This window comes from Aspergillus sydowii (assembly GCF_001890705.1).
Source record: "Aspergillus sydowii CBS 593.65 unplaced genomic scaffold ASPSYscaffold_3, whole genome shotgun sequence".
NCBI classification, from domain to species: Eukaryota; Fungi; Ascomycota; class Eurotiomycetes; order Eurotiales; family Aspergillaceae; genus Aspergillus; species Aspergillus sydowii.
The window spans coordinates 918,952-941,975 of NW_024467861.1; the positions used below are offsets into that span (position 1 = coordinate 918,952).

Consider the following 23,024-nt stretch of genomic DNA (forward strand, 5'->3'; position numbering starts at 1 on the left):
CATCACCAATTCGCCTGCGGATCTGGGATGCCTGCGAGTCGCGCCACTTCCCAGCGAGGCACGCTATATCCGACATTTTGACCGTTGTGGGTCTCTGCCTGCTTCTCGCTGCCTACAATTCAAAATGCCTCTGTAAGTATCTGTTCTGTTGTGTTGCATCTTGAAAGAATAATTCTCATACGTCATTCTCACTAGGCACCTTCTTGGGAAGAAGTCATGGAACGTCTACAATCCGGAAAATGTCGCGCGTGTACGGCGCGATGAAGCGCAAGCCAAGGCGCAAGAGGAGGAAGAGGAGCGCCGTATGCAAGAGGTCGATGCCGAGCGAAGAATCCAACTACTCCGTGGTGAGCGACCCCCTACCCCTCCACCGCCGCAACCCTCCACGTCGCAACCAGAAAAGGAAGATCGCACCCACTACATAGGAGGCCATAGGAAACGGAGACGTTTGGCGGGGGAGAATGATACAGATAGAGACATCCGATTTGCTCGAGAAGACGCGGAGCTTGCGCTGGCGAAACGGGAAGAACTGATACATGCTCGGAAAAGCAAAAACGACGCGCCGCTCTATGACGATGACGGACACATCAACCTCTTCCAGAAAGATAGCAGTTCCAAACGGATTGAGAAGAACGCGGAGGCTGAAAAAGAGGCAGCCGACAAGCAGCGAAGTTACGAAGACCAGTATACCATGCGGTTCTCCAATGCAGCGGGTTTCCGTCAAAGTGTTGGCAAGAGCCCCTGGTATTCATCTTCTCATGGTGCCAGTATAGCTCCCGAATCCATACCTAGCAAGGATGTTTGGGGTAATGAAGACCCCATGAGGAAGGAAAGAGAGAAAGCTCGCATGGACCTCAACGATCCACTAGCTGCCATGAAGAAAGGCGTTCGCCAGCTGAGATCAGTTGAAGAAGAACGAAAGAGGTGGAATCAAGAAAGGAGTAAAGAACTAGATGCGTTGAAAGCGGCTGAGAAGACCCAATCGCGCCACCGTAGGAAACGGTCCAAGTCGGAGGATAGCCTGGAGAACTTTAAACTCGATGGCTCATCGGATAGAGTTCATAAGTATAGGGACCGGAATCGTGAACTTGCCGGCGACAAATCTTCGCGCCTTTTGCACAGGCGGCGTTCGCGCTCTACATCTCGCTCGCGTTCCCACCGTCATCACAGCCGTCGACAAAGCCACAACGACAGGTGTCATAACCGACAGAGTAAGGCAGAAGCTGGTTCAAAACATCGCACATAACGAGATATCCAGGGGACCAGGAGCGTTAATTGGCAAGGGCGGGCCCAGCCGTACAGTACAAATTTATGAGTTGAAGTATAGCTGTTCCACAAGCGGTGTATCCACGAAGCAAACACGAAACTTTTTATTCAAAAATTGATCTCTATTGTAACGCCCATTCCTGGGAGCCCTTCTCTCCAACGTGCGCATCATAATCGATTGTGATATCCAAGGACCTGGAGTGCACGTTCCTCTTCTGGAACCTAACCATTCCCTTTATCGTTTGACCCTTCTTCAACGCAGTTGGCTTCTTTTTACCATGGTCGATGAGGCAAATAGTTTGCTGCCAGTGGGTTTCCTTGCCATCCGGTCCTGTGGTAAATGCCACGATGCCCTTCTTCTGCAGATCTGATGGAATGGCATTGGGTGGAAGCGTTGATTCCCTGGATGGCATGAAGAAGATGTCGAACCAAATGGACCAGCCGTCGAGCGAGTCAACGTCTTGCGTCAAGGTCACCTCGAATTCTTTCAAAAATGATAGTTCCTCAACAGTAATGGTATGCAGTGGCAAGGTGACGAAGAGTTCGGATTCCCCAGCCATAGAAGAGGATGGCACAGTGCGGACGAGCGCTTCATCGTAGATACCAGTGAGCATGCTCTTCATATTGAAGCCGTAGACATCGTGCCAAAATCCAATATGGGATGTGACCAGGTCTGGGTCGGCTAACGGTGCAATACGAAGCGTAGCGTGCGAGGGGGCCATAAGTCCATCCGGTGCAAGATAGCGATCTCTGGCGTATATAACCGAATCGAACATCGCTTCAAACAGCAGGCCGTAACCCATCCACTCAGAAATGATGATGTCCACCTGCTTGACAGGCAGGGCGACTTCCTCGATCTTGCCCCGAATACATCTGTAAAACCAGAGTTAATCACGAGCCCAAATATCCGCCGAAACGCGCTATACATACGTTATAACATCGCCAAACCCGTTTTCATAGACAATTTCCTTCGCCCTATCGATGATATTCGAATTGTCCACGGATATCACCTTCCGGGCACCCGCTTTCGCACAGAACATGGACAAGATTCCGGTCCCACAACCAACGTCCAAAACAACTTTATCCTTGAATATGTGCTTATTGTCATAAACAAAATCCCGATAGGAATCAGTACGGATCGTATCTTTAAGCATAGACTCGTGAATGCCTGGATTGGCGATTAGCGAATGGACACTCTCCGACGTGAGAATAATCGAAGCACCATACCATTATACGCATAGGAGGAGAAATAATCTGAATCAATTTCCTCCGCTTTGTTGGAAGCGCGACTAGTAGACGGGCCAGAGGTCGAAGCAAGTTTATCGTCTTCCCTGGACAATTGGTCATCCAGCGATTTTTGAACTGCAAGTCTATACTCCGAGAACTGGATTTGAAGACGTTCCAGCTCCTCCTGGAGCTCGACTACCTGGCGTTCAGCCTGGGTGCCGCCAGCTTCTCCCGACTCCTCATCTTCAATATCGTCCAGACTGTATAAGAGTGCGTCGTCCTCCAAAACGGGCTTCAAGTACACCTCGTCCTGGAATTTCTCCTTTGAAGTCACGTCGGGTGTCATGTTACCATCCTTCACCGAAGACCTCACGTAATTGACCAGCTTAATAGTATCCAGAAAATCCAAGTCTGGCGATCCAGAGAGAGAGAAGTTAGCAAGGTTCCATTTCGAGATGCCATTCACGCGCGAATCGCAAAGTTGCAGCAGTGAGATGTACACTCCAATGTACAGGGTTGAATCAGTCATGTACACACCAAGGTCTTTTTGTATCTTCCTCATATCAAAGCCATTCTTATCCTTGCTTTCCTTAAGCATTGACCGAACATCCGGATAGACTTTGTCGGAGAAAAGGCCAATGACCGGCTGTGTCTCGTCATCAGGTTCGAGGTCTTCCCAGCCCTCCTCATCGGTGGCATCAGAATCGTCAGAGGTAACGGAGTCGCGATCAACGTCCTTTAGGGCGTGCTCTGAAGGTATTGGGGCAGACATGGCGGCTACTGCGGGGTGAGAAGCAGACCAAAAAACAGATAACGTCAAGGTGGCACTGGCAGTTTTATATCAGGTGCAAATTAGGTGGAATCCTCTCTAGATGAGTTTATACCACTTAAAATGACCCAAGGCTTCAAATTGACCGGCTCTGTCGACCTCCAGCAGGGAAAGAAAATTTACTAAAAATGGTTGCCCCGCATCCGTTCAGTGGGTTTGTTTGATTTGTTTACACTGCTGATAAGAAATCGCAGCCTCAGGCAAGCGGCTTCCCCGCCAACAATCATCACCGCTTCCCGAAGCAACAAAGCACCAACATACATCCACCCCTCGAGTATACCTCACTCTGGATTCATCAGTAACTGCTCGTTCTGTATCTTAAATGCCGTGATCTTTCCTCCCATCTTCTCCAAATATTCTCTGACTCAGTTTGAGTCTTTTCGTCCCTGAAGATTTACCATTGATAAGATATACAAGCATGGCTTTCTTCTTTAACCGCGGCCGATCCCGCCAACCGTCCGATGTTGTGAGATCAATTAAAGATTTGTTGGCAAGACTTCGTGAGCCATCGGTAGCTCCTAAGGTTAGTCCAATACCTCGAACTTATTGCAGGCGATCGGAACTTGCTAACCTCCCAACCCACCGCTAGATTGAAGATGAGTTGGCCAAGCAACTTTCCCAGATGAAGTTGATGGTGCAGGGAACTCAAGGTTCGTACATCTTTTTGGAACTCAAATACGTCATATAAGACAGTCATACTAACTGGGCGTGCAACAGAAATCGAAGTCTCAACCGATCAGGTTCACGCTCTGGTTCAGGCTATGTTACAAGAAGACCTACTTTATGACCTCGCGCTCGCTCTTCACAACCTTCCATTCGAAGCGCGGAAAGATACTCAAACGATATTTTCACACATACTTCGCTTCAAACCTCCTCAAGCCAATTCACCGGACCCGCCCGTCATCTCATACATCGTACACAATCGACCCGAAATTATCATCGAGTTATGCAGGGGCTATGAGCACAGCCAAAGCGCTATGCCCTGCGGCACTATTCTGAGAGAGGCCCTTAAATTCGACGTTATCGCGGCGATCATTCTTTATGACCAGTCCAAGGAAGGGGAACCGGCCATTAGACTGACCGAGGTCCAGCCCAACGTTCCTCAACGCGGAACTGGTGTTTTTTGGAAATTCTTCCACTGGATTGATCGAGGCAGCTTTGAGCTAAGTGCAGACGCCTTCACAACTTTTAGGGTACGTAAACCAAAGGATCATTCCGTGAAGACATGAAGACAGTCAGTCCTAACTTTAGTTTGCCTCTAGGAACTCTTGACGCGCCATAAATCCCTTGTGACTGGGTACCTAGCGACGAACTTTGATTACTTTTTCGCACAATTCAACTCTTCCCTCGTACAGTCTAACTCATATGTCACCAAACGACAAAGTATCAAGCTGCTGGGTGAGATCTTACTAGACCGCGCCAATTACAGTGTGATGATGCGATATGTCGAAAGTGGAGAGAACCTCAAACTCTGCATGAAACTCCTGCGCGACGACCGTAAGATGGTTCAATATGAGGGATTTCACGTTTTTAAGGTATGCAAAGGATCCAGCGACTGTGACCACGGAGCAATGCGGTCGTGCTGACAAGGAATGTGGCTAGGTATTCGTTGCGAATCCAGACAAATCAGTGGCAGTGCAACGGATTCTCATCAACAATCGAGATCGTTTGTTAAAGTTTCTACCAAAATTCCTGGAAGACCGTACAGATGACGACCAGTTCACCGATGAGAAGAGCTTCCTCGTTCGACAGATCGAACTTCTGCCCAAGGAGCCCATTGAACCATCAGGTTCTGGGCGTGAGCCATCTCGCTCAACCGCCAGCACTGCGACCGTAGCCTGAAAATGAGGGCCTGTTGACGATTTGGCTGCAGTGTATGCCAGTCCGCCATTGTTGCCTCTTGGCCCTCATTACTACTCCCCTCACCATTATTTACTCTGCCCACCAACTTTTCCATCCTGAGCTTAAACTTGCCAGGGAAGTGTCGGGCCGCCCCATGTACTACACTGTGCGTATGGTTTTGCATTTATGGCCAGCTGGTCTGGCGTTTCGGAGTTACTTTTTTGGGGATTGGGACGGGATACGTGCACGGTTTATTGCCAGGAGCGCTGCTAGGGTGGCAACAAAGCGCAAAATAACAGGGAAGAAAAGCGATGATGGAAGGGAAATCTAGAAGTCCTTACATCGAAAAGTCAGTCTAAGTAGACCCTGGAGTGTTCAGATATCCCGATCTGATGAATCTCTTGGTTCGAGTAAAGGAGGGTAAACAGTTAGTATATAGCGGGCTCCCTTTGTTTCAGAGGCACACGACGCAGGGACCGATAGATCGATAAAATCCGTGCCACTATTGATAACCAGCGGCGCATGACTGAATACTTTGACGTCAAACCCGTTTTCTCTGCATGACAATCCAAACAATTGCTTTGTTAGGCACGCCCTACAAACCATGGAATCGGCCGGCCAGGTGGATTCCAGTTTGATCATGGCCGTGAACACTGAAGAACAGACCAGATGGCACTCCAGTTTCTTAATTTTGCTACATTTTCTTTTACTTGTTTCTCCAAGAATGAGACTGTGAATTGCTAGTGCGCCGAGACAAGCGACCGGGCCCGTCCTGTTGAGAACTTAAGGCTGGCCTTAGTCTGTATATGAATCCCCCCAAGTGGATCGATTCGTAACCCCCTTCGCGATCCCTTCTTCTGGCTCCAACACTCGATCCCAACTCCCTTCGCTCTCTTCCGTCGATTTCGTTCTTGTCTCTCCTTAATCCACGCGACCACCGTCATCATTTCGGTCTGCCACTTTTCTCCAATCGCTGCCTGCCCGTTTAGAGCGTTGAAGCTTGTCCGCCTGCCAAGTGGCAGTGAAGAAGCCGCGGTCCAACAACTGGCAGCCTCGATCCATTCAAGGTCCCATCTCCCCCCGTTCTTGGGCATCGCACCCCTGGGGACGGTCATGTCCAACTGCCCAGTGGATACTATCTTACAGGTGTCTTTCGCTTTTACCCCTTGGGCGTCGTACTACATATCTTAGGTGCGATTAACTGGCGCGACGTTCGTGCGACGATTCGACCCTTTGTCCTCCAAAAATTATTCCCCGCCGCTCTCCCTTCGATCCCATCCGCAGAAACGAACCGGAAGAAATAATTACATACTTAAAACGTCGTTAGTTACGAGTTACCGGTGAAAGCACGCTGCGCATTGAAGCCACAACGAGCTCTAGGTGCAAGTCATGCCAGGATAATGGAAGACACGCGAGCCCCCTCAGCGCCCGTCGAAATGTCGGAGCGTCCCTCTACTTCGGGAGAAACAGCCACCCTAGACCCTCCAGCAACTCAAACCGCCTCGCTCCCAGCTCCAGTCGATCCTTCACTATGCTCTGAACGAAAGTCCATCGCGACAACCACTTCGTCCAGCGGCCCCGATCAATCAACACCTGAAACCCCGACGCATCAAGAGATAAAGCCAGACCCGGGACTTACGCCTCCTCCATTTTTCGGGAAGGCCAAGGATATGATATCTCCCCAAGAAACCGAACCTTCGACCGTCAGCTTGCGCTCTTTGCGCAGCATTCCCAGCATTGTCGTCAACGAACCCAAAGCTCGGCCTAGTTCTCGCCCTGGCTCAAGACCCGGTTCGCGACCTGGCTCACGGTGGTCAGAACGGAAATGGCCTACCTTGAGAGGCAAGAGGTCAGGCGAATTTAGTAGGGAAGAATCTCCGCCACCTGTACCACGGATAGAACCCCAATTCAGTGGCATTGCCCTGGACATTCCAACTGGGCAGCTGGACGGACTTGGTGCGCAAACCATGAGATTTTCTAAGCGCGGAAGCCTCATCCAGGAGGAAGAAAGACAACAACTGGAACGCAAACTCAGGGAGGAAGAAACGAAAACTGAAGCAAAAGGGAACCCTCAGGAGCCGAACATTACTCAGAATCCGGGCACTTCGCAGGATAAGAATACTCCACAGGCTCAAAACGGCTCTGTCGCGGAGAATACTGTAACACCCCGTAGCCGTCCGCGACCGGCGTCGTTGCTTCGCGTCAGACGAAGCAGTATTCCCAGCAGAGCTATCTCTGCGGATGAGGATATGCTATCTCGAAGAGTAAGATTGATGTATGCGAAAGGAGACGAAAATGTGTCGGACTCGGAGGTAGAGAGATCGCTTGCCATGGAAAACGGCACACTTTGGGAGGAGCCAACTCCTACAAATACAGAAACCTTCGAAAGCAGTGCCTCTGAGGCCGACACGAAACCCGCTCAGACATTCACCGACCCGGACAATCCATCAGCAGCTCCCAAACGGGAAGCTAATGAGTTAGCCGGAGGCATTGAATACTGGCAGAATATCAAAGCCGGAGATGTGGATAGGTATGGGTTCATTCGCGCATCAAACACCAACGAGGGCGCCGCCGAATTCAGCCCTATCCAGCGAGTTTCTACAAGTCTCTTGCTGGCCTCGGAGACGCCCCGGCGAAAACGCTCTATCCGACCGCCGTCTGCATTAGCAAGCAACCGCTCATTTACGGGCCGGTCTCCTTCACGACAGAACTCCGAAACATCTATGCGCCCAGCTTCGTCGCAAAGCATGTATAGCTCTCCGCTGCGTCGGTCAACCTCGCGATTCCGTCAAGCAACAAACCACCTACCCCACAACCGCAATCGCCGCTTCAAAGATGAGGCTGGAGATATGCTCACACTCCCCACAGAATCTGCAACATTTGATGACAGATTGGATAGTGCCGTTGCGCGTGCAGCCAGGAAGAAGGAGTGGGAACGGGAGGACAAGTGGACGAAGATGGCTAAGCCAACACGGAAGGGCAAGGATGGAGGCGGAATGACCTTTGACTTCGACACCAAAAGCTCAAAGCTGATCGAGCGAACATGGAAGGGGATACCTGATCGGTGGCGTTCCTCAGCGTGGTACTCGTTCTTAGAGACGAGTGCCAAGAAACACAGCGATAGCCCTACGGAAGAGGTCCTCATTGAGATTTACCAAGAATATCAGGAGATGTCATCTCCTGACGATGTGCAAATCGATATTGATGTCCCGAGGACGATCTCTAGCCATATCATGTTTCGGCGACGGTATCGCGGTGGTCAACGCTTACTTTTCCGCGTCTTGCATGCGATGTCCCTCTATTTTCCGGATACGGGGTACGTCCAGGGTATGGCGGCACTGGCGGCTACATTTCTTGCTTACTACGATGAAGAACATACATTTGTCATGCTTGTTCGACTGTGGCAATTGCGAGGACTGGAGAAGCTCTACCGCTCAGGTTTTGCGGGACTCATGGAGGCTCTAGGTGACTTTGAACGAGAATGGTTGGAGGGAGGAGAAGTTGCTTCGAAGCTGGTATGTTGGCCTCTTCTTGACACGGAACGCATACACCCTGTACTAACTATCTTTCCTGTGCGACAGAACGAAGTCGGCATTCCACCTACAGCGTACGGCACCCGTTGGTATCTTACTCTATTCAATTACTCCATCCCATTCCCGGCACAACTTCGAGTATGGGATGTCTTTATGCTCCTTGGTGATGCTGATCACCCCCCATCGAGTGCAAACAACGGCGACAAAACGGAGGACATCGGGTTCGGCAAGAGCTTAGACGTCCTCCATGCCACATCGGCCGCTCTTATTGACGGCATGCGAGAAATCATCCTTGAGTCCGATTTCGAGAATTCGATGAAAGTTTTAACTAGCTGGATTCCGATCAAAGACGTCGAGCTGTTCATGCGTGTCGCTAAGGCGGAGTGGAAAGTCCACCGCCGAAAAAAGTCCGGTTAGATACGCGCCGATATCCTCTACCGTACGATCGTGATGGTCGCTTATATTCCTTATATTACTGCAGTGTTTTCGACACTGCACTCAATCATAATATCCTCTTTTCATCCCTCGAAGGGCTAGATCACTCTTTGGGGTTATTTCACGAATGATTTCCGCCTGGATGATTTGCGATGACTGCACAAACGTCGTTTTGCTATCACTATAATCACAATTCTTATTCTTACGGCTGATATTTCGGTTCTGTCCATACCCCTTTTGTTTTCGTTAACGGCTTCGAACAACTGTCAACGCCCAACACGGGAGGGCCCATTCCTGTCCACGTCAAACCGACGATCTCCTTTTGCAGTTGATAATTGCTGGGGAAAAAAAAATCAATTGTTACTGAATACCTTCGTGTTGCCCATTGCTCAGGAGCATCCCGCAATGGAAGAAGCGGCATAACTCAATTCTTGGTGTCTTCCATCATGCAGCACCCACAGTCATTCCCGTTGCATATCTCCATTTTTCTGGGCTGTACTACATTATACCCCCACTTCATTATAATATTGCTATACCCCTTCGCACTCTCACTAATACTCTTTATTTCTTTCTATTCAGAACTGTATACGATACGACTCAAGAGCTTTCTTATATACCAACTTATCAGCCTACTTTTCTTTTTTTCAGACAACCCAGTGTAATCGTGATCCAGTCCTAATTCTGATACCCTTTCCTTTCATTTTTGTCACACTTTTGTCCTGTTCGGTACGGTTGTTACCACTACTTCTACTGTCAGTACTCTGTGCGTGCTTTCCTTCGCCTTTTTTCTTTCCTGTTTTCGGATTATTAGATAGAACAAGCCTTGCTCTCTATATACTACTACCACCTAATTCAATCATCGTTACTATTGGCATATAGGTATCTAGATCTCCTACGTAAGATTGAGCCTCGTGGTACGTATGCTCTTCTCGAATTTCTAATTGGACGGTCGTGCCTTCCTTGGGGTACCTACTATATGGGCTCTGGTGCTCCGAGGAAGGAACAACTGGCGGTTTCATACTACTTCGGAAGGAGGGTTCCAGGTTCTTGTACCTACCATAGGCGTTAGATTTACATGGATAGCTCCAGCTCTTGCCTTCTACATCCTCCTTGGAAACCTCCAGTTGTGTGCGTATGGCCCAGCTGTTCATTACTAAGACCCCACAAATGAGCCAAGTCCGTACAGTGTCGAGTTGCAGGCCCCTGCACTCCAAAGTGTTTTGTACAACCCCTAGCATGCCAGCTACCAGGGGCCTCCACCAGAAGACTAAGATAACTATGTACAAAGCTGTATACCAATCGAAAATACCACACATAGTAAACAAGGGACTATATTAACTCATAAAACGCCTTGCGATGTGCGAGAATTTCCTCCAATATTCTCTCATATATATATGTATATGGCCTCTGTAATCGGACCTCCGATATCTCCGATATCATAAATGTGGGACAGCTCTATGGAGTGTGAGTATGTATCCGATGGAGACAAGACCCTCAGCAGCAGGGGATATCGGATTTACTCGCCACCGGTGTCGCGGAGTTGAGTAGGTGGTACTAATGCTTCTGGCGCAAGAGAATGTTGGGTGTTACCCTCGATGGAGGAGCCACGGAGCCTAGTCTCTGCGGTAGAGGCATTCGGAACCTGGGGCGCTCGCGAAAGGTTTTTGTCAGAGTCAGCTATAGTTGACGAGTCCTCGCTGCGCTTCTGGTCCGCTGAATCATGGCCCGTCGAATTATGTCGGGGAAGAACTGTGGAAATCTGGGATGGGCTCGGACCCCTGGTATGTTCCACTTTGATGTCCTCTAAATGATAGTCTGAATGAGCAACTGACGTAGCACTAAGTTGACGGTGGTGAGCAGACGATCTTATCTGCTGTCTATCATCCCGAGGGGATCCCGGTCTTGACGTTTGGAGCAAGGTAGGAAGGGACTCTGGCGGACGAGAAGACGGAACTGGAGGGGCCTGATGAGGGCCAGAGGCTTTTCTTTTTCGCCCTGGAGATGCATGATGTTCTGAACGACGAGAGTTATTGGGCTGTGTTGATTGCTCTTGGTGGGGTTTCCCAGGTGTTACGCTGGATTGCGGCTGAGCTGGAGGAACCCAATGGTGGAAGTAAAGAGACGGAGGTGACCGATGTGACTGAGAATTAGGTCTCCGTTGGACCTGGGAAACTGGAACAGACGAGCCAGGCGCATACTGTACATTGCCCAGATTTATCTGACCCGGCTGGTGCTGCGCTCCGCTGCCGTAGTTGATCCATGAGTTTGCCCCTCCGCGAGAATCAAGAGGTCCTGCGGGTGACGAGCGCGCCCCAGGCGCCTGGGGGGCAGGAGGGGCACTTGTATTAGATGGTGCATTCTGAGATAAAAGAATATTAGGAGGGGGCGGAGGAGCCACTACATGCTGAACTGATGGCTGAGGAGCATATGAGCTGGAAAGGGAACCGGAGCGAGAATCCCGGCGGGTATGCATAGACTGGCGCCGAGAGTGGGAGTTGGAGTGAGAATGCGAATGCGAATGGGAATGCGACGGAACTTGAGGAATAGGAGGGTTTGGCGCGCGGGCATCCGGGGCCTGTGCCAGATATTGCTGTGCCAACTCTATAACAGGCTGAGGCAATCCATTCTGACAGATTCCGAAGAAGATCAGCGGAACTATATGAGGAGGGATCCCGCCGTTTAGGGAATCGCGAAGCATGCTCTGTTCAACCCTCCTCTGCTCCAGGCGCAAAGTCTCCTGGCGCGTCTTCTCCTCCTCTTGCTTTCTCCGGTCCTCTTCGGCTTTGGCTCGGAGCCAATGGTGCATAGCGTCATCAGAGCTCTGCCACTGCGAAGGAGGGGGTGGCAGTTGTTGGTTCGTCGTGCTGGGGTGCATGGTCGAGAAGCCGACATCTGGCGGAGGCAATGTTAGGGATGAAGGGTGAGGTAGGCCGCTGCGAGAGGAGTTCATTGGGGTATCCGCTGGCCTTGACGGCGGTGCAGATGCGGGATGCTCAGGTGTAGACGGTGAGACCGAGGGAGAACGTAGTGTGGGGATATATTGGCGGAATCGCGAATGCTCATAGGGTCGTTGGATCCCATTCTGGGAGGTAGGATTCAGGGTGAGCAGCATGTCTTTCAGCGGCAGCGACGCAGGTTGACAGAGAGCGATGAGCTACTTTCATTGCAGCTGCATCTTGCGGGAGCTGCATGCGATGATGGCGCAGGCAGAAAACATTGGGTCATGAAAAGGTGCAATTGGAAAGCGAACTCATGATGGAGAAGGACACGAAGGAGGTGGAGGAGGGGAGAAGGAGAAGGAGAGGCAGAGAGGCAGTGGCAGTGGCAGTGAGAAAAAAGTACTGCAATTCACGGTCTGAGTCGTAAACTGAGCAGTTCATCTCCCCAGATTGCCAGAACAGGAAAGCGCCCAAATGAGGAACCGAGCTTACCATAAGAAGAAGTGATCTCCATATATCTAGTCCAGATCGGGAAATAACAGGCGGTGCACGGCCACGATGCCTGAGGTTGTGATGTTTCTGCCTGAAGTTAAGGGTAGGATGCAGGACTGCAGCCTGCAGGTGAGAAGTGAAACGGCTTTGAAGCTTAAAACAGGAGCCCAGGAGCTCTTAGAGAGAAGCGAGGGAAGACGTAATAATTCTGGAACCGGCTGGCGAAAGCGCCATTGCGTGGGCGGGGGCTTATTGATGACGACGAAGTAAACGAAACGTGTACCGCCAGCGAAATCTAGACTCTGGGAAAACAAATAAATGATGGGAAAAACAAATAGAAAAAAAACTCCGAAAGGTGCCAGAACGGCCCGCTCCGATTATTATTATTGACTGACAGTGTTTAAGTGCCGGAAGTCCCAATATCAGAGATTCAGATATAATAATATACGGCGTCCAAGTAATTGCTATGCATGCCACATGTTAATTTGATCTCCTGCCTCCTCCCGCCAAATGCTTGTTTCATCTAGAATGACAAGGCTTTGCTGCTCGTGTGTCCGTCCATTTGGAGTAAGCTTAATGATTATCCCTATCAAGCGTAATTGTCTCAAGGATCTTCTCGGCGTACCAGGCGATCCAAACGCCCTTCATGCACTTTCTGCTTTTGGTGGGTGTACTCTAAATCGTCCATTCGTCGCTAATATGAGTGAGATAAGAAACACTATGCACCCCACACACTCCGTGGCCGCTTTACAAAATCAAAGTAGATAGTAAGTATATACTCGAATACATCTTCCGCCCGCTCAGCCATCACGGTCAAATCGTGTTAGTACCTCTGACGGGACCGTCGGGATGTACTTGCGCGCCCGTTCTCGGTTGGTCCCGCCCCATCCTGCACCGTAACTGATCAGCATGTCCGTGCTTGTCGGTAAGGAAAACGGAAGAGTGAGTGCGGGATCCAGGAAAACTGTGTTTGCGCCGCTACGTTCGTCCACCCGTGCGCTTGCTCCCAGTCGTGGGGAGACAACGCTCGACCCGGGTGATTTTATAGAAGCTGCAGCGTTGGGTGATCCGGACACAGAAGATGTCGAAGGATCACGCTCTCGGTTTGGGGTTTGCGGACGACCATCCTCGGTCGGTGCTGATGTCGGGGCCAGGGAGTCGGCTTTGATTTGAACGAGCCTTAACTGTTCCCTAAACAACAACTCTGGATCGCGTTGGAGCTCTACCAAGAATTTCATCGCGGCTTTGGGAAGCCCTTTTTCTCCCACCTCTGGCCGGTAAGACTTGACCGCATGAAGAAGCTGGGCAGGGCTGAGATCCTGCAATTGAAGGAGAGTATGAACAAGGGACTCGAAGTCCTCACCTAGTGAGGAGAAGCACTGCAGCCACTGCAGAAGTTGGATCACAGGCGCTAGGTGTTTACGTGCGGAATCCATCGTGCTATCCCCCGTGCATGTGGTTGATCCGTTCTCATAGTGTTCCGGTTGACGATTGTTGGTACGGGCCCAATCTTCTAGTGTCGACACGTTCATGCGAATCTGCATAGCCTTGGTTCGGGCGAGGTATCGTTTTGTAGAGAGAATTCGGTTGAAGATTTCTGCGCCCAGCCAGTAGTAGAGCTGTGAAAGTATTTGCGTGGTAATGACTGAGTGCACATCATATAGGTCCAGGACAAAGAGTGTTGATGATAGGAGAGAGGTGATGTTGCGCGGTGAAATCTGCGCTCGGCGCCTTGGAGATGGTGGTCTGAACTTCTTATCAGCCGGTTCGGGGGCCTTGTTTTTGTTTTTAGAGCGGAAAAGCTTCCACTCATTCTGGAAAGGGATGTCATCGAGTCCCGGGATAGTTTCGTGGTCTAGCATCGCCGCATCCAGCACCTTGTTCATCCGGCGTTCAGCGTCACGGATAATCAGAATAAAGATCTCGTTGATAAGTTCGGCCAAATGAAGCTGGAATTCCACCGTTGACTCAACCAGACCCCCATCTTTCTTGAGATAATGAAGGAGAAGAGTGGCATTCGAGATCCAGAATGCGAGAATGGTCATATCCCATTGGTACCGTTCGACAACGTCATTTATCTTGTCCGTTGCCGAAACCAACAATGTTGCCAGGAGTTCTGGGCTGGCATGATAGTGAGCATAGCGCGCACTGAGGAAAAGCAGATTTGCCGGAACTGGTTTCTGAGACGGGGAACGTTGCGGAGTCATGTTCGTGATGATGATATCGAGTATTCGCTCGAGCTCATTCTCTTGGAAGACGAACATCTGGTCGTTCAAGCATCGATCCCATATAAACTCCTGCTGTTCCTCCTCCATTTCTTCTTCATCCTGCGAATCGAATTTCTCATCCAGTCCCAAACTTGACAAATCAACCTCCAGATTAATCGCACTTTCCTCCATCATCATACGGCGCTTCATTTCGTTTTCTGCAAATTCTTCCTCGAAACGACCGTGTGCAAACCCTGAGTCGTAGAAATCGTCCTCGATCGCGCTCGGTCCAAAACTATAGCCATTCTCATGAAGGTACTCCGATATCTCACTCCCAGGCTGAGCAAAGTCGAACGCAGTGCCTCCCGACGAGGACTTAATATTAGGCGATGCACCGTGATCCAGCAGGATTTTCGCTATCATCTTGTGACGATTCGTCATAGCCCACATCAATGCACTCCATTGGTTTCGATCTTGCTGATCAACATTGGCACCTGCATCAAGGAGTGCTGCAACAACATCTTGGTGTCCCTACCCAAAGTTAGCTGCGAAATTCCAGAGTCGGAAACTGAAAAAAGGCATACAAAACAGCTAGCATAAATCAACGGCACTGTGCCCTCCTCATCGGAAATATTCACATCAACGTAATCTTTCGCCTTCCCCTGTACTAATTTTTTTACACGCTCAACATCACCGTTACTAGCAGCGATATTCAAGCTCCGTTGTAATATTTCCTTTTTCCGGTCTTCCACCATCTTTTCATCCATTGCAATCGCCTCTTCGTCCGCATCCAATGAATCCACTTCGCGGTGCGCAGCCTGCGCAGCAAGCATCTCCATTAACCGCGCATCACTATCCTCCAGCCGAGCCGTGGTTGTAGATTCGTTGTCATCGTCCGTGGAAAGTGCGAGGCCGTGTCCGTATTGTGCGTGTATCGCATGGTCGTTGTCGTGCGAATGATCATCTAAAGCGAGGCTGAAACTGAGGGGTTTTGCGGCGACAGGAGTGAGGAATTGGGATTGTCCTATATGGGTGCAATCAACGATTGAGCAGCAAAGGTCAGCAAAAGCCGTATGATCTTCTCGAAAGTATCCATTTATCTCCCCCTGCCCTTTCTGCCTTTTCCCCGCCGATATGGCCGCCAAGTGCGTGTTTCATCCACAAATCATACTGAGTTCCATATTCGCGCCCGCGGCGGAGAAACCAACCTTTACTGCCTCTAATGAGACGTAAAGAGTAACCAGGAAGGAGAAAGGAGGGGCAGCCGGAGGGGGGAAAAAAGAAAGTATCTGCGAACCTTGCCATGCATCGTACATCTCCGTTTCCTGCTGGATAGCCGGGAAAGAGCGACGGTCGTCCAAAGACTTGGGTAAGTCATCAGGGAGCTTCTTGGGATCGTTCTCGGACGAGCTCGAACCTCTTGGCTCGTGGTCGGAGCCAGCGGGAGAATCCCCGCGGGGGGAATCCATCGTGTGCTTAAAATGCAGCCGGATCAGGAGTCAACGAGGGGCGGGAGACTCGATGAGGGGAGCACTAGCTCCATGGGGAGGGTATCCAGGAAATACGTCAGAACCAGGCGTGAAAACCCAGCAAGGGCGGCGGAGTTACGTGGAAGCACGGGGCGAAAGAGAGGAGCGCGGGCGGAGGGCAGAAACAGTGTTCCTGACGATGATTGACAGCGACTACGTAGATCAAGAGTGCCAGTGATGCAATTCCCGGAACAACTCCTCCNCTGCCTCACCCGTTGGGTCCCAAGTTTCATGACAGGGCCCGTTGTTTTAATTAGTTAACTGGCTGCTCCTTAATAATAATTTCCTAGACTGGAGAAGAAGGTACTCTGAAGGCAGGCCTCGCCTTGTGTGAAAGGCAGCATCATAAATAATTTGGTACGAATGGCTAACTATACATTAATTAAGACCAAAAGCCCCGTCCATGTTCGCAAAAAACAAGTTCACAGGGATATCATTCGCTAAACGCCAAAATATTGGGGAAATATAAAGGGGTATTATGCAGGCGGTATATATCGAAAAAGAAAAAAACAAAAAATATAGTAAGGAGGCCACTAGACCTGCTCAACAGTGTTTTGTGTATGGTCACGTTCGCCCGTAAATCGTTATACCAGGAGCTTGCTGCGAAGCTGAATTTGCTCCTCAGAGAGCGATGCGATCCAAAGCGCGCGTTCAACGATGCCAGGGATCGGTTCGACGTTGTATTTTGTGCTCGCATCAATTAGCCGAAGTAGACTCTTAACAATTCTCGCCGTTGTCCGATAGCGCTCAAAATTGATCAATGGCTCGCCCTCCCGGGTAGCTGCCACCTGCGCCGGTTTTTGAGCGTTATATGTAAGATCATGGATGTAGAGTCCTATAAATTCCAGTTAGTATATGTCCAGCGGGTACTGATAGGGCTGGAGTCCATAAAAAAAAAGGAACATACCAACAAACGGAATGCAGCCCTCTTGCACATTCGCAGTTTCCATCTCAACTCGAAGATCATGGAAATTGCGGACTGGCTGAATGAGCAACTCCATGTCCTTCAACATCCGCCGATCCTCGAGCGACACTATAGCCCATGTGTTTTGGAGTCGGGAGCAGTCGGTTGAAGTAAGTGCAATGGCAATCTGCAACATTGTAGCGTAGTTGCATATTCTCCGAGCATGAGCCGCAGTGTGGATGAATTTAGAAATGGTGCGCGCTCGCTCATTGATATCCAGGGTAAGAACGATCTCAGACAAGACCCATTTCACCATCAGATTGAAACGTCCCACTACGAGATCGATGCCTCGGCGGTCATCATCCATAAGAAACTGTACCCAGCTTGTGGTAAAAGGAGGCCCACTGTTCCACTTCATATCAACAAGATCTCTCCAATCTACCTCACCAAGAGCAGCCATCTCGACCAATGTGAATTGTTGGGCCAGAATATGGGATTCGCATGAGAGAACGAAAGGTACGTGCTGAGCGCCTGGGGCTGTTGTAAGAACCGAAAGATGATGATCTGCTTCCGACCGACAGAGGACATCACTAGTCATTTGTTGCATATCCAAAGACGGGAGATTTGCTCTTTTCCCAGCTTTTTTTATTGGCGACGGATCAGGGGTCAGGGGTTGCGCTTTAGCAAGGTCTGGGTCCAAGGAAGCCCGGTATGAGTGTACAGAGCGATGGTTCTGAACTGTCATCGGTGGCGAAGGCGGATGCGCAAGGGGATGAGGAGGTATCGTAGCAGACGACTCATTAAGGCTACGTGTATCGAACGATAACCGCGCCTCTGCCGCTTCCTTCGAGTCTATTACGTCGGCCGAAAGCTCAGACGATAGGCCAGACAGGCGAGATAGTCTGCCTTTATGACGAGGCAAAGGGAGAGTTGATCCCCTCGGGATACGTTTCATACTCTCCGTTTTCTTTACCATGTCAATAGAAGGATGCGATGATTCTCTGTCCGACTGTTCCCCAGTCGCTGGGATTGGACGGAATACGGCATGTGCGCCGGACGTTTCATCCTGCACCGGCTTCTTCATGGATTCATCACTTAGTCCTCGCTCCAAGAGCGGGATAGAGCTGTAGGAATCTTCCGAGTCTACGATTGACTCTGAGTAAGGTCTGGAATTGAGAATCCGCGTTTGAACTTGCGAGTATGTCAGATCGTCACCAAGTCTCTGGTGGCGTTTTGCGGGCGTGCTAGAGCGTGAGTGGATATCACGGGGAACCATTCCTTCACGTACGCGACCCGCGTTGTTGGTGCGCTCTTGGGATTGACTTGGCCCTGCAGTAGGATCTTCCGCATTATCGGTTTGCTCACCCTCCCATTTGCCTTCAAGTTTCAACAGGGCGGATTCAATACCTCCATCCTCGTCGTCGGGAATCTGCGCAAAGCGTGCAATTGCGGACTCGAAAGAACGGCGAATAAGCTGGGACGAGTTTGTTTTCAAGAGAGAAAACCGAGGCTTTGGAGGGACAAGGCTTGTTTGAGGTCTTGAAGCCTTCTCCGCTGTTCTAGCTGTACTGTCGGCTACGGAGCTTTGGTAGGTCACCTCAGACCAAACTGAAGCCGAATCAGGGATTGAATGGGCATCGACGCCAGTTTTCATCTGGCGCAAGTCGCCTCCACGTCGCCTCCGAAGTATAGGTCCAGCAGTTTTATTTGCGAGATCAAGGACGCTTGAACCACCTGCGGAGCCGTCAGACTCACTATCTAAGGCAGGGCGATGCCTCGAAAATCCACTCTGAAATGAAGCATATTTCCGGAGGCGCATAGATTGAGAAGGCTTTTTCCAAAAGGAAGAGCCCCTGTCAATGGACATAGATCTCCGCGATGCAGGATTCCCAGAACGCCCATAGAACATGGAGCTTTTCCTTGACTGTCTCGTGCTAGCCTCGTCGTAATAAATCGGTAGTGAATACTCATCGGCCCCAAGTGTAGATCCTCGAGACGACGCAAGAAACGTACGGGCTGTAGGAGTGGTAGGAGAGTTTTGCGTAGTTAGAAACATAGGGGCCCTGTCCAGACCCACACCCCCCGACATAACAGGTACCGCCGCGCCTGTGTCATCCACAATGACTATGGATTCACTGCCACCCGTTAAGCGACTTTGAGTTTTGTTATTACGCGGAGGTAAAATGAAGGTTTGCGGCACTTCAGGAGGGTTCTGCCCAAGAGGTCGCTGGGCTAGCTCGTTGACTGCCGGTGAATCGACATTTTCGCCAGATGCCCGACGGTGTTGCCGCAGGGCCTCGTCGCAAAGAAGGTCAATTCTAGCAGGCTTCTTCGCCGGGGGAGCAGTTTTTTTGTCCCGATATAAATCGGACTGGAATGCGACATTTGTTGGGAGTGCGGAGGTCTTGCCTCGAGTTGACAGTCCATTCACGGGGTGTGCAACGACACCAGGTGTTGGGCTCTTACCATTAAAGGCTCGACGAATAGAGCCAATAATTGTCTTTACACCCGAGCCTGAAGAACCAGGTTTTAAGGGACCATCCGTATTTCGGCGGTCAATATGTGCACCAGTCGACAAAGATGGGAGAGGTGGAGAGGGTGGCGCCATCATTGTCATGTATGATTCCACAGGAGGATATAACTCGCCGCGTATCAAGCCGCCGAGGTAACAAGGCTCTTGTGATGAGAATGAACTATTGTTGTCGATGTATGGTAGCGATATCGGGGTTCTGTCGTCTCGAACCGAGTCGGAAAAACTCCCACTACGTTTGTGTGCATGACCGTAGCATGGGATGCGCCTCGCGCTAATCGGCGACAACGGGGTTGTAGGAGCCTGTGACGAGCCTATTGGCCTGGGTATAACAGGCACCGGATGAGGCACGTTTGATGAGGAGAAGGGCATGGAATGACGCTTGTGGGGTTTCGATTTGGGCGGCAATGAACAGGAGATTGCAGGAGCGCTCCAATCACTGCTAGCTGATGCCGGCATACTCTTTGCGGTTGTAGAAGAATCGTTTCGATCGTGATGGGCAAATAACGGCCGGTTTCTGGATTCTGACCCAGGCATTTGGGTGCCATGTGTTGGCGCGACGTTCTGCAAGTCGTCGCCCACAGTCGGTTCATCACCACCAGGATCAATAGGGCAGTCCGGACTATTATAAGGAACATGATGATCCGGTACATCCCAATAATTTGAGCACTTGCCATGCCAGCATCGCTTGAGGTCAATTAGAATTTTCAGGTCACTCATCCCACCACCCTGGCGAGCCTTGACACTGTCGTATAGACGATTGATAGTCTCACAAAAGTGAGAACGTAATTTGAAGTCCGGAACGAAATCATCGACAAAATAGTTCAATATCCAATGGCGCAGGGCCGCAAATGTGCGAATTCTGATTATCCTCCCATCTTCTTGGAGGCGATTGATCGCCCATTGAAGACGTGCTAGCAAAAGAGAGAGCAATGACCCAGCGGAAAGGTAGGGTCGGAAGGTAAGGAAGAAATCCGACACAAGCTCATAGTCCATAAAAGACTCGGAAGATATTTGTGCAACAATGCGCGCAGGTGTAGCAGCACTGATATTCCTAGTGCCAGAGACGTAACGGACAACCGACTCGTCATCCATCACCGTTACCAATTTTTCGAAAATTGACGGCTTTATGGTATCGCCAGGATCGTACACTACTGGGTCTGGGCTAACGGCAGCACTCCGGCTTAAATCCATGGCAGATACGCCGGAAAATATAGAGGGGGCGATGGAATGATGAACTCTGTCATGCAAGTAGGTGTTGCGAACAGTTCTAGAGTTCCATGTGTCCATCGAGTGCGTCGAGTTTTGTAAAACGTCGTTCGCCGTGTTAAACCGCGTGATACCCAAATGATAGTTCGGGATCGGAACTTCTAGGTGTCGAAGGGAAGATCCATCTGCTGACTTGGGTCTAGCAGCTGGCCGGTCGATAATAACCCGAAGCTCCTTGTTTTCCTCGGCGCGCGATACCGACCGTTGCTCGGAGATTGTAGAGAATGAATGGACCCTTTGAAGTGCAGGTTGGCGAGTCTGACGGTGTGATCCAGACAAAGACATATTCGAGTTTATCGAGGCTACGTCCCCGTCATTCCCTCCACTTTCGAAGCGTAACTCGGACAGTTGCGAATTGGACCACCGCGAAGGCTCATGCTTCCTACTAACACCTGGGTGCTGTGGTAGAAGGTATTCCGGCTTCGATTGGTCATCCGATGGAGCAGTCGGCGTACGAAACTCCTTGCGAGACAGATTTCGAACAGGCCTGAACAGTAAGAGGAGGTTAGCGTTTGCTTTAGCGGCTGTGATACCAACAAATGCACACAGAAGAAGCAGAGCGTGGACCATACCTGAGAAATATTTTACCGTTTTGGCCTACATTTCCGACAGTGAAATGACTAGACTCCCTAGTTCCAGAAAGATTCTCACGCGGGGCCTTCTGGGAATCCAGTTGTTTGAGAGATCGCCTCTGCAGTAGTTCATGGCTGTCTTTGGTACGAATCAAAGGAAGAACCGCCTTTGAGCTAATGTTTGTTTTCTTCGCAATATTCTTCCCTTGTGCAACGGTATGGGCGCGTCGTAAAGCAGACGTGACATACGGAATTTTGGTGGGCGCATTCGACTTAGAATCTTTGCCTGCCGGGACTGAGGAACTATTGATGTGCACCTCCTCCGACTTTGTCGGGCTGTCATCAAGGCCAGCCACACTGGGACCCATGGTGCAGCGCTATGTAATGCACAGAGACCGCAGGTCGGTGGTCCCAAATCAGGAACTCTCTTCCCCTTGCAAGCTGACCTTTTTTTTTTTTTTTTCCTCTCTCTCTTCACCGAAAAGGCTTGATAGCGATAGAATACAGGGGGATGGACAACCCGAACTGGGAACAGAATGTGTGCCTGTGCAACGACATGACCAGGCTCAGGAGAAGACAGGTTTCATACGCAACGAATCGCAAGCATGGACGCGGTTCGCTCGGCGCTGTCGAAGTCCTCCGTTCCAAGCTCGGACCGACAAGAGGCAGGGCGGGTACGACTCGCGGCAGGATAGGAGTCGAAGCTCGAAGTTGAGATCAGGCGGTCGACGGATGGTGTGACGGCAAGAACCAAAGCGACGGCCAAAGGGGTTAAAAAGGATGCGAGAAAGCGAAGGAAGCGAAAGAGCGAGAGGCCAAGCAGCCGCGTGATGGGGAGACGTGAGGCGAGGAGAGGCGAGGCGAAGCGACCGCGAGGATGCGCGAGGATCAGTAGTGTTAGTAGGATTTGTTTTGTTAGCTTGCGGAACGGCGGTTCCAGGAGAGCGGAACCAAACCCACAACAGCTGGATGGCCAGGAGTAGGACTCAGCTCAGCCGGGGAAACGGTGCGATGGATAAGGAAACCGAAATGTCTCCAGCAGCTCGACCCATGGGACGAAAGCGCGGGAACAACGAGCAGATCTCGCCAATTTTCGACAGGGAGGGGTGAAGCGGTGGTCGCCTCACTCAGCTTTCCGGCGTCACTATTCTCTCAGCACAAAGACGATGGCCAGGATGTCCTTGATCAATCCGAGGAGCAAACCACGAGCAGCATCTTGCTTTCCCATCCAAGCATCAATCACATTGCAGGCCGTCAGCTGATCGGGTCCATTTCAAGGCTGAGGCTCCACCATGAGACAGATTGAGCAGACGGGCAGAAGATCGGTCAAGGAGGAGGAGTTGCATCGAGTGCAGCGCCAATCATCATTATTACTATTTCACGCTCTCGTCTGGCAGTCTCGCAGGGCAATCACCTCCTGCAATCCCTGCGTCCGACTCACGACTCACGA

General features: G+C 50.6%; 6 protein-coding genes across 6 annotated transcripts; 3 read left to right on the forward strand and 3 right to left on the reverse strand.

Moving 5' to 3' along the window:
- Positions 1–124: 124 nt before the first annotated feature.
- Positions 125–1,246, forward strand: ASPSYDRAFT_29179 (uncharacterized protein; the record flags this gene model as incomplete). Its single annotated transcript, XM_040844607.1, has 2 exons — positions 125–132; positions 196–1,246. 2 exons carry the CDS (start codon positions 125–127, stop codon positions 1,244–1,246), a joined length of 1,059 nt encoding a protein of 352 aa, XP_040704457.1.
- Positions 1,247–1,388: 142 nt separating this feature from the next.
- On the reverse strand, positions 1,389–3,265 carry ASPSYDRAFT_146715 (protein arginine methyltransferase RmtB; the record flags this gene model as incomplete). The annotated part of the gene is made up of 4 exons (XM_040841647.1): positions 1,389–2,139; positions 2,197–2,434; positions 2,494–2,904; positions 3,031–3,265. The coding sequence occupies 4 exons, from the start codon at positions 3,263–3,265 to the stop codon at positions 1,389–1,391; spliced, it is 1,635 nt and encodes a 544-aa protein (XP_040704458.1).
- A 475-nt stretch (positions 3,266–3,740) lies between these two features.
- On the forward strand, positions 3,741–5,164 carry ASPSYDRAFT_87232 (Mo25 family protein; the record flags this gene model as incomplete). The annotated part of the gene is made up of 5 exons (XM_040851804.1): positions 3,741–3,845; positions 3,912–3,972; positions 4,040–4,515; positions 4,585–4,857; positions 4,925–5,164. 5 exons carry the CDS (start codon positions 3,741–3,743, stop codon positions 5,162–5,164), a joined length of 1,155 nt encoding a protein of 384 aa, XP_040704459.1.
- A 1,436-nt stretch (positions 5,165–6,600) lies between these two features.
- ASPSYDRAFT_56195 (putative TBC domain protein) lies at positions 6,601–9,114 on the forward strand (the record flags this gene model as incomplete). Its single annotated transcript, XM_040849176.1, has 2 exons — positions 6,601–8,679; positions 8,746–9,114. 2 exons carry the CDS (start codon positions 6,601–6,603, stop codon positions 9,112–9,114), a joined length of 2,448 nt encoding a protein of 815 aa, XP_040704460.1.
- A 1,534-nt stretch (positions 9,115–10,648) lies between these two features.
- Positions 10,649–16,239, reverse strand: ASPSYDRAFT_56178 (DIL and Ankyrin domain protein; the record flags this gene model as incomplete). Its single annotated transcript, XM_040849172.1, has 4 exons — positions 10,649–12,286; positions 13,394–15,301; positions 15,355–15,794; positions 15,942–16,239. The coding sequence occupies 4 exons, from the start codon at positions 16,237–16,239 to the stop codon at positions 10,649–10,651; spliced, it is 4,284 nt and encodes a 1,427-aa protein (XP_040704461.1).
- Positions 16,240–16,883: 644 nt separating this feature from the next.
- On the reverse strand, positions 16,884–21,942 carry ASPSYDRAFT_29185 (mitotic regulator LTE1; the record flags this gene model as incomplete). The annotated part of the gene is made up of 3 exons (XM_040844608.1): positions 16,884–17,134; positions 17,207–21,489; positions 21,575–21,942. The coding sequence occupies 3 exons, from the start codon at positions 21,940–21,942 to the stop codon at positions 16,884–16,886; spliced, it is 4,902 nt and encodes a 1,633-aa protein (XP_040704462.1).
- Positions 21,943–23,024: the final 1,082 nt, after the last annotated feature.